Here is a 15,735-nt window from a genome sequence, read left to right on the forward strand (position 1 = left end):
AATAATAGCCATCCAAGAATTGTCGGACGTTGTGTGCCACATGCGATCGCCGGTGGGAGCTCATGTGGTTCGGATTCCACGTTAATCAATAGGTCCCGTCTCATATAGCCTCGCTGCTAAAAGAGACGTTAAACTCAAAATCAACTCAACCCACATGCGATCGCACACTGTCGTGTTGGGAAATAGCGCAATTCAGAAAATGTGAGCATAAGTTTTAATTTCTCAAATGATATAACTGGCTGATCAACAGCCCGTTAATACAGGGGGAGAGGGTGCAAAGCAGGTATACAATTCATTATTTTTAATTTTTCAGATAATCATGGCTGGTAGTTATATTAAGTTTATTACATATATCTACATACATAAAAATGAAAGCCACTGTGTTTGTGACTTCCCACCGCTTGAACTACCTGACCGATCTCCGTCAAATTTTCAACATATATGAGGTTCGGGCTAGGGATTGTCTGTCATTTCACTTCGACGGTGCAACGAGAGAGAGAGAGGGGGGGGGGGGAGAGATTAAAACATTATCGAAATTGACCGATATTAGTGTCGAGTCCATACTTTTGGGGATCGCTGGGATGAACAGTGACACTTCAGATGCCGTTTAAATCCAAATTCAGCCCACATCTTGACAACGAATTATCCAATCGTAGGATAGGTCGACAGGGGCCAGTTTATGGTCACCACGATCACCAGACATCGCCCCAATGGACTTTTTCTTTTGGTGTGTTGTCAAAGATAAAATATTTTCGGGGAAACCACGCACTATTGACAACAACTAATTTCATGAGAGAAGCTTGCCAAAAGATTCGTTAACAGTTAAAATATCTGCGCCAGTGTGCTTGAGTGTAGAAACTAGACTGCAGGAATGTGTATATGCTGAAGGCCGGCACTTTAAGAACCTCATAGAGTGTACTTAATTGTAATTCCTATATCAACTTGATTCTGACCTCATAAAGTTATTATTTTTTCATAATTAAAAACTTTTAAACTTCTAATAAAAGAGAAGAGCTCTTATGACTGTATACCTACTTTTGCAACCACCTGTATATTAGTAGAGCTACGGTTGTTGCATTCGTTCAACATGAGCAGCAATTTTCACACTGTTGGCATCCCTGAATATCTCGCGATTAAATGCGGAAACCTGCTGATGTGACTCTCGAATTCACCAACAAGGTATATTTCTACTCTAGGAACACATTAACATCAAGTAAACGTACTTCGTAACTATGGCCCACTAGTCGTATCTTGGTTTCTGTTAAAAGAAGCGTGGCTGGCGTACGTGATGCGTAGCTTTTTGCCACTTTAATCCTTTCGTGCTGTACATATTTTGCAACATGAGTCAATCAGGTGACTCCTGGTATTAAAATGTCAGTAGATAGCAAAGTACTTCGTATTGTTTTCACCTTTTCTATGCCGATTAGACTTACCTGGTCTCTCTCACGAGGGCTCAAAGTAACAGTTAAAGTGCTAATTTCTCACTAACAACAACTTACCTGATCATTTACCGAGTTCAGCTATACATTTTTCAAGTTTCCCTGGTCAAGTAAGTTTGTGGTGGACGTCATGATGTCCGTGGATTTTCTCATGGTGCACATTCTCATTCCACCAATTATTCCAGCATCATTCACTTTCCTTAATCATCCGAGTCCCTTAGCCTAAAGGGCATAATCGTGGGACGTTAAATTGAAATATTTCTTTTCATTTACATTCTCGAAGTTTTAGATCCACTTTGGTGGCTTGTCTTACTCCACAGTTCATAGTCACTGCAGCACTGTAGTAGGCAGGTGAATCGTATCGAAAGCTTCGAGAATATATTTAAAAAGGAATTGGATTAAAAGGTGAGCTCTTATTTCATTGCTCTAAAAATTTAAGTAATTTTGCAGTAGATATATGTGTATTATTCATTCATCATCATCATCCCCCTTGATGACTGTTTCTCCATCTAATTTCTTCAAAGTAGGAAGTCTCTTCAGTGCTTCTTTTTGCCAGACACCATCAGCCATAGCCTTGTCATAGAGAGGATTACCTGCGTACAAAATTCACACTGAGTTGCGCATTTATATTTTAATATTTTCCTTACACTAAATCTAGCAATATTAGAAATATGTTTTATATGTAATTTATATCCATAAATCCAGCAGTCCATTGTTTACAATATTGGTAACTTCAGTGAAAGAATCTTCGCTTTCCGTGACTTCCACCTCCAACCCCATGCCCAAGCTCTCCGATCCTACACTAAAGACAGAAACCATTTTCATTACTCTATTACCGAAGCATTACCACCTCACCATCCTTGCTTTCGTAGTTATCAATTTATTATACATCAATATCCTACTCACCCATGACCTCAACGCCCTTGAAAAATTCGTAAGTACTCAACCCAAACCACAAAAGCGAGCGCACAATTTCTAAGCTCACTAGCTGAGTTCACATTCGAAAATAACCATCTAAAACCAGGCCAACCTATTAATGGGACACCTGGAAGAAAAATTACCGCTCCGCTCATTATCAGTTCAGCATTCCTTCTGGCATTTGATTCATAGATCGTTTTCCTAATATGGTCCCATGGAAATATAGTACTCGAACTATTCCTACAGTCCCGAAAAGACGAAGTGTCCAGTCAAATTTATGTGCTCCTAGGTGCATAGCAAAATGCACATGCCATTTACATATAACTCAGGAATAGGATGGGTATAAGAGATAAGATGTATTTGTGCTGCAAAAAGTCGAAGATAATACCAGCTCTGTGCAGTGATGCATTGTCCCAGTGCAGGTGAAACTGAATTTGCTAGCTGTCTTTTTTGCTTTTGCAATGCGAAAAGCAATATCTTCTTCAAAAGTTATACATAATACTGCCCAATGATCGAATGTCCTTTTGGTAAAGGATGAGCTAGAATTATCCTTTTTAACCCAGAATATGGCATTGAGAACGTTACGTTTAAGGGAAAATCGTGCGATTTGGGAGGAGGGGTATGAGGGATGTTTCCACTGTTTTGATTAGCGTTTTGTTCCGGGATTGAACAGGGGAATAACGTTTCATCCATAGTAATCACGGAGTCGTAAGTGTCCATTGGCAGCACTATTTCTTGTCAAGAGGCTACTGGCGAGACGTCTTTATTTCATCCAGCAGCCGAGAGACGCAACGTAAACTGTCTTTATTTATTTATTTATTTATTTTTGTTTGTTTGTTTGTTTTTAAAGCTTCAGGTGGTATGTGTTCCACGACGCAATGCGAGAACTCTGTTAGGTTACAGATGTTCATTTTTCACCATCTGCCGTCCGTTACCAGGTTCTCAACATGGGTAATGTTTTCAGGGGTTGTTATACAACTTGAGCGTCCAATTCTTGATAAATCGTCCATTGATTCCTCCCCGTGACTTCACGCACCCCTTTCGAATAGTATTATCTGCAAGTACAGTGAACTCACACACACATTCTTCAGTTGCCGATTAATATCCACAGCCTTTTCACCTTGGGCAGACATTAATTTTATAACAATTCGTTCTCCTCTCCACAGTAAAATCTATGATATTACATCAATATCCAAAAGGTGTCTTCAACTTCGGTTCGCACCTTCATTTGTACCATTGATTTCCTTGACTTCTCAATTTAAGGAAGGATATCGATAAAGTACGCATCAAACCTACTAATATCATAAACTCAAGAACTCTGCATCTACATCACAGTGATCGTCAACAGCTACATCATTATCAGTACGTAAATCGTCCAACCCCCAATACTCTCCACAAAAAATTCAATCTGAAAAAAAATCATTACCGTAGATCTTTTATTTAGACTTTCCTCACTTAATTCCATTCCAGCCTCTATACCCTACACAAACTCATAATCTTGCTTATTTCGTCTGGAAAAGTCAGGGAATTTTAAGTACGGATTACTTCCCAGAACCTTTTTTTTTTTTTTTTTCCTTACCCGGCTGTAAAATAAATTACTTTGTTATGCAAAGCTTCTTACACATTATATACATGTATATGCTTAGTAGATGAGGAACCCCCAGGTCGGGAAAAATATAGTTTTTTTTTTTTTTTTTTTTTTTCATTACATATAGACCTAGAAATTTGTAAATCGTAGTCTGGAAAACCTGGAAAAGTTACGGATTTCATGCTCGCCAAATAAGTGCGAATCCTGTCACGTAAAATCAAAATTCTTCCAACTCCTCCCAAAATCATGTACCGAAAATGTCTCAAGCTTCACATCCAGTGCAGGAGATTCTTGGAAGACATCGCATCTCGACCGAAGAATGTTAAAAATTCCAAGAATAAAACTTTATATTCGCCTTCAGTATGACTTTTCAATACTCTATTTCAAATAAAATGCATTCCATTCTATCATTACGATACTTGTAAATCATCTAGCCTCATTTACTCCTTAGATGCAACCGTTCTATGCTAGAATTGGCGTAACTAGGAAATTTTGCTAGGAGGGCCGTGGCCCCCTTTTGAAAATTGCAAGAACCTTTTAGAAGACCTTGTTATTATAATGTTTGTCCTCTTTCATTACTTTCTGAGCCTTCTATGCTCGCCCTCCTTATCATCTCTTCAAATTATGTAGTTCTCTTTCTCTTTTATTTCTCTGGTCTTTCATCTCAGATTCCTTCTAGATTGGTATCGTTCATTGGCTTTTTCAGGGCTCATAGTGAGTCACTTTTTTTTTAAACTAAAAGTTACTTTTTTTTCAAATTTGTCACTAAAAGTTACTTTTTTTTCAAATTTGTCACTAAAAGTTACTTTTTTTTTTAAATGTCACTAAAAGTTACTTTTTTGGGAGGTAAAGTGACTTTTTCGTGTGATTTATGTTTTGCATTGGCAGTTCTCTGAGAAAAATATAAAAATAAATGGAAAAAGGCAGAAACTTGTTACACATTACTCTTCTGAAAGCTTCAATACTTGCTGCCACATGTGAAACAGTCAGCTTTATTCTCACTTCAGCTTTTATTCTTTCTAAAGCACAGTAGATGATTGGTGGATGCTTAAGCTGCAAGGTGTTGAGAACCCTTCTGTATCTATGCTTTCTTCTATAATGATAGTCCTTTAGTTTTCTCTCGTAATAGTTAACGCTCCGCTCAACGTTGTGTGTGTGTGTGTGTGTGTGTTTGCGTGGTTCATCATGTTCGTCTTGTGTTATGCTTTTTGTATGTTCTTCTTAAGAGTAGGTGATGAATGCTCTCAATGCTAAGTTGAATATAATGTCTGGGATGGGATGAAGAAATTCGGAAATAGGCCAGAACTGGTTCCACTTACTCAGAAGCTTCTTACATCTGCTAAGTCTGCTTACCGTAACTACAAAGCACACTTAGAAAACCTAAGAAAGGAGGAAGCTCAAAGAAGAAAAGATGAAACAAAACAAACAAAGAGAGAGAGAGGTGATTGAGAAATTGACAAAGGAAAAAGGGACATGATGAGATTTTGGTCACTTTTCAACTATTTACAAGAGACCAGACCGCTATGAGCCCTGCTCTTTTATTTCCATTTTCCCCTCTTTATTTTCAAAAGCACAAGTTTAATGTGCTTTAACTCGGCACTTTCATGTAATATAGATCAGTGAAAAATTATTAACTGTTAGAAATTTATTTTAAATGAAATATTTCCTATGTTCTGTTGTTACTAAATAACTACCTAAAAATCTAGGCTAATTATAGAAACTCAATTTTCTATTATTTTTACACACATTCTTCTGATGCAATTCTGAGTGAAACCAAATATATTCGTAATTGTATCTTCCTTGTTCTCAGTTTACTCTTACATATGATAGGATCATAAATACATTTACATGCAATACCATATTATAATTTAATGTCGTAACATTTTAAAAATTATTCATGGTTCAAATATGTTCACTTTTGTGTTTAAGGTAGATTGTAAAATTTTTTCATTTTAAATTTTACAAGAAATCGCTGTCGCTTACTGGTATTGCAGCTTAATTACACAAGCCATTGCTAACAAAAGAACAAATACACACACAATTATTTACACATAAGACGTTTTATTAACTAAAAAACAATGGTATTTGTAAACATTTCCGAGTAGGAGAAATATAGTTGTTTTTCCGCAAGACTCAAAAATAAAAATTGCAAATAAAAGCAGGTCAACGATGCAGAGAGAGAAGATTCGTAGACGAACTTGAGGGACAGCAATAACAGTCAAATTAATATATAGTCTACATAGTTTATCATAGTCTACATAGTCAAATTAATGCATAGTTTATCTCATACATAGTCTCTAAGAGTGGTAGTAAGTACAAATTTCTTATTCGTTACGTTACATTAAAACAAAATCTACATGTCTTACATAAAATTAGAATCTTTAAGAGAACTAATATAAATTTTAAGTACCCATGGTTTACAACCCTCACAATATAAAAGTAAGATAGGAAAATGTTAGAAGACGTATTGATTAGAGTACTATGTTTGTACACTTCTCCCCACAGCAACCTAGACTGTCTTCTAGACTAAGTACGAAAAAATTATCCTAGAATTATATGAATTCCCTTTTGGTCTGACTCAGTTTCTCTGTATTTTTGCTAGGGTCAGGGATGGAAACTAAACGATAATATTACAGTATGTATATGTAAATTTCGTTGTAGATAAACAAAATAGTTAGAATATAGGATAATACGGTAATTTTAAGTAGAACATTTATACATTATTTATTTTTTTAATCTAGAACAATTAAAAAAGCGACGGAAATAACTAATGTTACACCGATTAACCATCTGCTTCATGCGATTTGCTAATTCTTTTCCTGTCAATTCGAGTGTCTTCAAAATATACCTTTGTTCGACTTCCTTCCTTGGAGCGAACACTAAGGAGTAATTTATGATGGGAAGGGAAAGAAAGAAATATCGAAATCAGCAGAATGAAAGTAAGAATATTTGAAAATATTCTAGTGATTTCTGGTATAACATGTGATTCATCCGACCTGTCTTTTGCATAAGAGGTTGAGAGGAAATTGATCTTGGCTTCTAAAATGGTTGGAGATAAAAAAAAAAAAAAAAAAAAAAAAAATCAAAGAAAAATCACATGTACTTGTAATGGAAATATTACAGCCTAGCAGAAAATTAACCAAAACCTGAATAAATTTTGTTGTACATAAAGCGAATTAATTTTCTTTCTTTTTCAGGCCAGGACCTTAAACGATTTTTTAAAAGGAAACAAACTTATGGAATTTATTGTCTGTAATGAACTCTGTAATTAGTATTCAAAACGCGATGAGAAGAATCTTTAAAATTGTAAATCGTTATTAAAATATAATGATTGTTACTTTTATCTCTGGTGCGTGGATCTCTGACTTGGTGGTGGACAAACACCATGAGTGTGGGTGTTCTCAGAGTTATCTCGTTTCCTCTCACTTTCTTCATCTTACTGTTATCATCCATCTCATTATTATAGTCCCTTTTAGCCTCGATTCGTAATCCTGGGACAAACTAAACGAAACGTTCCTCTATTCTTAATTAGGACCAATTCTACCTTTTGCCAGGAAGAGAAATTTTAATATTTAAAGTGCAAGAATAAAGCTGATGTTTCATTATGTTACAATAATTCTTACTCATTTTAAATTAATAATATCCGACGAAAAAAGAAAGATAGGGTTCTTGTAAAATCAATCCTTATTAGAATTTCAGTATCTTGTGTTTTTGTCGTAAAAACAAATAAGAAATTTTGCACTTTTTCTTCTAGTAACTGCTTGTATTAGTAAATGTATGATACTGATATATTTTAATTTCATAAAATTTGCATTAATATATCTATTTTTCTTAAACCTTGGTTTTGACACAACATTAAGTTCTTTGTAAAAAATTTCGAACTTACCAACAAATAAGACATCTTCTAAAACAGGACATTCTTGTAGTTTCATGAATTCACTCCAGTCTTTCACCAGGTTATTCGACATATACAGCACTTTAAGCTTCTTCAATACCCCAATTCCTTTCAATTTATCAATAATATTATAAGAGATCCACAGTTGTTCTAAAGTATCAGCAACAGGATCCTGTAATAACATGTAAAATAAACTTAATTTCAGCGGTGGAAGCTTTAAGAATGCTGCTGGTATATTTGTTAGTGTTCTCTATTTTATTTTCGTTATTTATGAATGATCCTCTCCTATCTATGTTTCAAAACGAGTTCTTGTACCTTGCAGTATGCCATTTCCAAATATAGCCCTCAAATGTACTCCTCTTGAAAACGACAGTTTTTCAAGTTTATTAAAATGATGCAGAAGAGATATTTCAATTCCTTTGTGGTATTATATATATATAGCTTCCTAAATAGTATTCAGAAAAATAACATTGTTGTTGGTGTTCTTCAGTAATCAGAATTACAACTTGGAATCAACTGTGACGACATAACCTTGAGCAAAAACCCAGTAACCTGTTAAAAATGAGGAAACTGCTTAATTTGAGCGCATATCTGTAAAATTATGTGTGTGTTCCGAAGGACGCAGAAACTTGGGACATGTTAAGGTATTTCTTTAGGACATACGTACTCTGAATTATAAAGAACTTACTTATACATACGTTATTTCCCTATCAAAGCGATTAAAAAAATTGATTCACGGAATGTTCCGTCACGAATCATTTGTTGGGATATAGTATTTAATTTCTTACCTTGCGTGATTACGAACGACCTCCGTTGTTCGGAGCAAAACTGGTTGAACAGAAAGGACAGCATTGGATGAATAGGAAACGGATATTATCTTTGCAAAATGGAAATAATTTATTTAAGAAAGTAAATGCTGAACACGAAGCACCAACTCCTACTAGTTTCTGCGTGGCTCCTTCAATAGCGAAACAAAACAAAACAAAACAAAAAAAAAAAAAAAAAAAATACTGACGGTGAATTAATCAAGGATTGTATGATTTTAGCAGCAAAAGAAATGTGTTCAGAAAAAGCTAATTATTTAAAATATCGGTTTGTTAGCAAACAGTGTGACTCGAAGAGTGGGTGATATTCCAGAAAGTGTATTAACTCAATTGTCTGATAGAAATCGACATTTAGAGTGGTTCCCTTTGGCCCTGGGTGAGTTAACAGATGTTTCAAATAGTGCTCAGGTGTTATTTTTTATTCGAGGGATAGATAAAAATTATTATGTGTATGAAGAGTTTCTTGCATTCATGGCACGACCACTGGAGAAGCTATTTTTAAAGTAGTTTAAAATGCTGTTCACAAAAATAATCTTCAATGGAAAAAATTAAAGTGTTTCGCTATTGTTGTTGGCAAAAACATGTGTGGAAAAAAATTAGTGTTGTTTCTCTTGTACCAAAGGCCCTAGAAAATAACAGTGGTTTAAGACTATTAATCGTACATTGCGTCATTCATCAACAACCTTAATACAATCTCCCATTGAAGTTTTTCTTTATATTTTTATTTATAACGTTTTTCTACTATAAACGTGCTCGTGGATAGTTCTATAACGTGCTTTTATATTTTAAATTCACATCTCATTAATGACATATAATAATATACGAACTCTTGTTCAGAATGATCACGTAGAGCTGGTGTTAAATACACACTATCGCTACAACGAAACATATTGGATTTAAACATTTGCTGAGATTTGAACCTTCTCAAAGATTAATACCTGTATTTTCTAACCTTACGCTTCCTCTAAATTTTGAGTAATTCTGAGAATGTTTACGTAGTCTCATAAAAACGCTTTACATTGCATTCTTTAAAGATTGATATTGTTTCATTGCAAATTACACACATTGTCTTATTCTTATTATTTGATTCAGTGACGAAATATTAAATGTTCTGCACTCAAATCTTTCGTTTCTTTTCCATATTTATACAAATCCATACAAAAGGCACGTAACTTCTAATCAAGATCATGCTTATTAATACCATTACTAGCAGGGCTTGTGAGTAATTTGTTGCTCTCTCAACACAATATGTTCGTATTTTTCCGTATCTGAAATACGACACATAAACTTCGTGACCTTTGACTTCTCTTGAGATTGGTGACCTAATTGTTAGGCTTAGACTTAATCTTAGGTAGGTCATTTATCTGCATGATGAATTACACTTCGGTGGGTTGACTTCATTTGTTACGGGAACTTCCTGAAATGAGTGCTATTACATCAAAAGTCACGAGTTACTTCCTACAGGTCAAAGGTCACAGTTCCACACATTCCTGATCCTTGTTTCACATTGGATGCTTCGCAAATATGCCAATTTGTGCTTTTAGAAATCGATATTTCGAAAATGTGTATGTCATACTCGAATTTAACACATTGAAATCCCACTATTATTACGTATTCTGTCTTTTAGCAGGTCTTGGTACTAATATATATATATATATATATATATATATATATATTTATATATAATTTTAGATTTGCGCCTAAGATATGTCCAATCGAATTAGGCGTGCTAGGAAGGATGCTGACTAATACGTCGTCTTTTCTCTCCTATCGTTTTAAAACATGTTCATTCGTTATTCTGTCTGTCCATTTTATCTTCTCCGTCTTCCTCCAACACCACATTAGGAAGCTCTTTAAATATTTCTTCTCTAATTTCCGTAAATCCAAGTTTTTGAACCATACAGTCCAATACTTCATATATAGCACTTGAACAACTTCTTCTTTAGTCCAATATTAAGCCTGCAAGTAAAGAGTGAGTGATCTTTACTTGTTGAACATTTCTTTGGCTATGACAATTCTTGACCTAATCTCTTTGGTGCAGTAAATGTCTCTCATCAAAATACTTCCCAAATACTTGAACTTATCGATCTCTTCAAGTTCTCTTTACTCTATACTGACCCATAAGGACATGTTTCCCCGGGATATTCTCGTGATTTTCGGAGTTGTGTTTCCCACTGTCAGCTATCTAGTCCAATTCTAGCTATAATAACCGTATCATCTGCATACCTGATCTTGTCAATAATCTGACCTCCAATCTTGAAACCTCCAATTCCCAATAATGCTTCCTTCATGAAACATTCACTGTAAATGTTGAATAACTAGGGTAACGTACAACCTTGTCTGAGCACTCTTCCAACCTCCTTACTATTAGTTTCTCCTTCATCCAAGCGCAACTTCATTCGTTGTTCTATGTACAGGTTGAAAATGAGTCGTCGGTCTCTCCAGTTGACCCCGATTTCTTTCAGTATTTTCAGAAGTTTCATCCAATTGATCCGGTAGAAAGCTTTCTGACAGTCGATGAAGCACAACCACAACTCCAGAATCCAAATTGATCTTCCTCCAACATCTCTTTTATGCACTTTTCAGTCGTCTTTTGTCGACTAATCAGTATGTGCGGAAGATTATTCCAGTATGGAAAATAAGGCTAATGATTCTGTGAACGCTGCACTTTGCTTGCTTGTTCTTAGGCAATGCAACCATTGTAATATCAAGAAAATCCTATGGCAATTCTTCACTCAGGTAGATCTTGTTAATAAGTGAAGTCAGTACTTTCATTGCATTGTCTCCTAATCCCTTGAGCAAATCCGCTTGTATGTCGTCGCCTCCAATAGTCTTCCTTCTTCCCATGTCTTTGATGGCTTGTACTACTACATTTTTAAATATACTGGGGCCGTTTGCTTATCACCCATTCTCTTCCTCTGTTTCGATTGCAATATCTTTGGGGCAATTCTTCTGATCATACAGCTCTTTTATGCATTCCTCCCAAATTATAAGTATTCTTTGATGATCAGTGGACTACATGACCTTGATGACCTTCGATTCCAAACGTGTGTATACTTTTATTAGCTTTCCCTCGTAATTCTTGTACTTTCTGATACATCAGATCATATCTGCCGCGCCGTTGAAGTTCCATTATTTCTTCACATATCGTATTGAAATGTATCGTATTTATTTTCGTCCTTTTTTCATACATTTAGCACTGTATTACAATGCATGTGAAATGGACAAGTCATTTATATATAAACACAAAAGTAAAAAGAAATAATAATAATGTAAATTATATACATTAGGTTAATAATATGGTTACATTTTGCATGATATCACTATTACAAATAAAGTTACAGTAAGTAGTTATTACTTGCAGTGTATGTAGAAATCCTTCCATATATATATCTAATCCTAAAGACAAGTAGTGACGCTGATTTAATTAGATCATAGATTTTTTTTCAGTTAGCTATTCATGTATTCTTCCACCGAGTAAAATCAGTGTTGTAATAAATATTTCTGAAGTTCTTTTTTAAATTTAGCAACAGAGTCCTCAGTATTTATATTTTGGGGAAGTTTATTGTACAGCATGATACCCGCATATTTACACCTTTTTTCATATACTTAGGTAATACAGTTCTGTGTTCTACAATGGAAAAGTTTTGTTTGTTTCTTGTATCATACTCATGTTGTTCTTCTACTCACGCAAGAATACCCTCCAGGTGTTTCTTTACAAATCAGTAAATTTATGATATACAAACAGGGTACTGGAAGTATAAGAAGATTTTTTTTTTTTTTTTTTTTTTTTTTTTTTTTTAATATTGGTTTGCAGTGATCTTTTGGTTTAGCAGTTGCCATCATTCTTACTATTCGTTTCTGTATTGTAAAAATTACTTTGGCTTTCTGTGAGTTTCCCCAAACTATAATGCCATATGTTAAATTCGACTGGAATAATCCAAAGTAAATTGTTTTTAAAGTAGAATCTTTTAACACGTTTTTTAAGTACTTTAATTGCGAAAAAAATTGATTTAATTTCTTACTAAGCTTTGTTATATGCACATCCCAGGAAAGATTTTTATCTATCCAAATTCCTAAGAACTTCGTTGAATGTACGTAGTCTATTTCACATACTCTTCTTTGACTTCGAACGTTGCTTTTCTCAGTTCATTATTCAACCTGTACTCTCCTATGGTTTTCGCCCTTCTGCATTCCTCCATCTTCTTAAGCATCGCTTTAATTATCCATGGTTTTCTTGGTGTTACATTGCCTATCATACGCCCATTGCACATAAGTTTTCTTCAGTCTCTTGTTTCGCACCACTGTCCATACTCCTCAGTCGCTCTAAGTTCCATTTTCGATTTCTCTTCCTGCTTTCTTGGCTAACCTTTTAAATTTGGCGTTTTTAAGATAAATTATATACTTTCAGTCAGGAAGCTATACCATCATCTCTATTTATTCTAGGCTCATGGTTCGTACCTCGTTCTCTTCAGAATAGAACAATACTTCGAACAGCACCATTCACATTTCCTTGTCATGTTCCTGAGGCGGGAAATTTTGAGAAAAATCGAGATTTTTTTCTGAAAAAAATTCTTTTCAAATTTTGGGCTTTACTGGACCTCCATGTGTTAACGCACAGATCTCAAAATCAGCTGAAAAATACTAAGGGGTGTGCGGAATGTGTGTACAAAATTTCAACCTTCTATCTTGAATAGTAAGGGCGGGAAAAATATTTACCAATGAGCTAAGAATATCCCCTAAATGTCCCAGATGACCCCAAAAGACCCGGATATAATATAAAAATTTACTGAGACATCCTTATTTATCCTAGGTCATGTTTTGTACCTCATTATCTTCAAAATAGAATAACCTTTCAAACGGTACCACTTACATGAGCCTATCTTGTTCCCAAGGAGGGAAATAGGGATTTTTGGTGAAAATTCCTCTTTTTAAGGTTTGGGGCCCCTCTGGGCCCCTGGGTTAACGCACAGATCTCAAAATCAACTGAAAGATACTAAGGGACATACTGAATGTATGTACAAAATTCTATCTTACTCTGTACGGTTCTATTCATATGTCTCCATCATGTATCGGGGGCGAGAAAATTACGAAAAAAGGGATTTTTGTTAAAATATCCTTTTTCTTTTACCTATTTGTTCCTCTGGACCCCCCATGTGTTAACGCAGAAATCTGAAAAATACTAAGGGGATGCACGAAGTGTGTGTGCAAAATTTCAATCTTTTAGGTGCAAAAATGATTTTAAAAAATAATAAAAATAGGCTTAACAAAAAATTAGTTTCTTTTAAGTTATCACACTCTATGTCTCGATGCAGAAAGGCGTGAAACCATACGTAATGCGCTCTACATTGCTTCCAGGCTTTAAAAAATGAAGTAAAAAGCTTCATCAGTGCTTTCTTAATCGAATAATGAAGATACTACTCTATCGTGTAAAAATACATGATTAAATTTAAAAGGGGTCAACTAAGGTGGAAAAACACATTTTGACCTTTGACCCTGTAACTCATTAATACTTGAAACCCTCGATCTTGCTTTGGTGTCACACAAAACTTCCGATCTTCATCTATAACCCCACCAAGTTTCACTTTCCTAGAGATTATCATTCCTATGCAAAATGAAAATGTAATTTACTCATGAATTTTGGATGATTCATTGAATGCTCAACCGTTGTTAATAAGGATTCAAGTAGCTAATTGCAGTAGTAATGTACTCTATACTTGAAATCAAACTGAGGACTGCGTTAATTAAAGCAATTACACTAGTTGCTCAATACTTGGGTGTCTAATCATTAATATATATAACGAATTAGTTCTTTTTCTTACCCATTTTTACCGAAAGAACCGGAGGTAAGTCTATGTAATACCTATTATTGTAAATTATAGTTTCAAAAATATTTTACTTACCAATCCAGCTAAACTTTTGATGTAGTTTCTACCAAGAGAAAGGATTTTCAGATGTTTAAGAGAGCTTAATCCTGCAATTTTGTCAATCATATTTGACGACAAGGATAATTTTCTGCAAAGAAAGGTAAATGATTCGCCATGAATAGCTATGGATTTATTTTGTTCGTTTTTTAAAAATAAATCCTCGAAGTATGTTCAAAATTGCAATATGCGTTCCGCCAACTTTCAGAAGTAAGTACATATGTATATATATGTATATATATTATTGCATGAGGAGACAAACCGTTGGTTTCATCAACGATCGTCAATCTCACAGTATTAATTTACTTAAATATTCAGAGCAATGTACATAAAATAGAGCATCTCTTTTTTCCACTTGTTTAGTGGCAAACATGCGGGCCTTTTTTGCACAGGATCATGCGTTCGATTCCAGGAAGATAGCATTGAAATTTGAAAACATCGGAAAACTAATAAATTGGTTAAAACGAAAATCACTACTCTCTTCTTCTAACTTGTATTGCATCTCTATAACGATAAAGAGATTTACAGTATTATAGTTCAATAAATTTTCCAAAAATATTTTATATTGAATGAAGGATAGTAGACTATCACACATCTATTTAAGGTGTATATATATTGATGAAAGAAAACACAAAATTAAAAAAAAAAACACTGAATACTGAATGAAGCATATTACTCTATTTTATGAACACATTTACTAAACGAAGGAAAACACATTTGGCCTTAAAAATAAAAAGATATGCTTTAAAAGTGTGTGATTTGTGGAGTTGTATATTGTTATGGAACACTTGACATAACTGATAATGAACATTTCCAAGGATGTTATAATGTAGACGATCTGCACAGTCAGTGAAGGCGAAAATCAAGTGAGCATTGCTAAATATGATTGGCTCCTCTCTCTTTCGCCATTAATGGCTCAAAACATTAGATTGTCCGTATGCGAATGTGTAGTGTTTATTGCGCTTATTTTTATTTAAATATTGCTTTAACGTCCAAAATGGTTACATAGCTCAAAATGGGCACACACTTACTTCGGCTCGGGCTCATCAATCTCAATTGGACTCGTAGTCACTCGCACTTGAGCTAACTTTTCTCAGCTCGCGCTGACATAACTGAACGAACATTTCCAAGGATGTTTGCAGCTGAG

The 15,735-nt window shown here is 34.7% G+C and overlaps 1 protein-coding gene across 1 annotated transcript in view; it reads right to left on the reverse strand.

Annotated features, from left to right (window-relative positions):
* Positions 1 to 351: 351 nt before the first annotated feature.
* LOC145664055 (dynein axonemal light chain 1-like) overlaps positions 352 to 15,735 on the reverse strand; it is a 48,641-nt gene continuing 33,257 nt past the window's right edge. The window contains exons 3-5 of the mRNA XM_081730387.1: positions 14,568 to 14,679; positions 7,832 to 8,012; positions 352 to 2,032 (exon numbers count right to left, since the gene is read on the reverse strand). Coding sequence (XP_081586513.1) covers positions 1,908 to 2,032; positions 7,832 to 8,012; positions 14,568 to 14,679 — 418 coding nt within the window. The 3' untranslated portion in view covers positions 352 to 1,907. The remainder of the gene's footprint in view (positions 2,033 to 7,831; positions 8,013 to 14,567; positions 14,680 to 15,735) is intronic.

The sequence above is a fragment of the Thermobia domestica genome, chromosome 11, assembly GCF_964235325.1.
Source record: "Thermobia domestica chromosome 11, izTheDome1.hap1.1, whole genome shotgun sequence".
Taxonomy (NCBI): Eukaryota; Metazoa; Arthropoda; class Insecta; order Zygentoma; family Lepismatidae; genus Thermobia; species Thermobia domestica.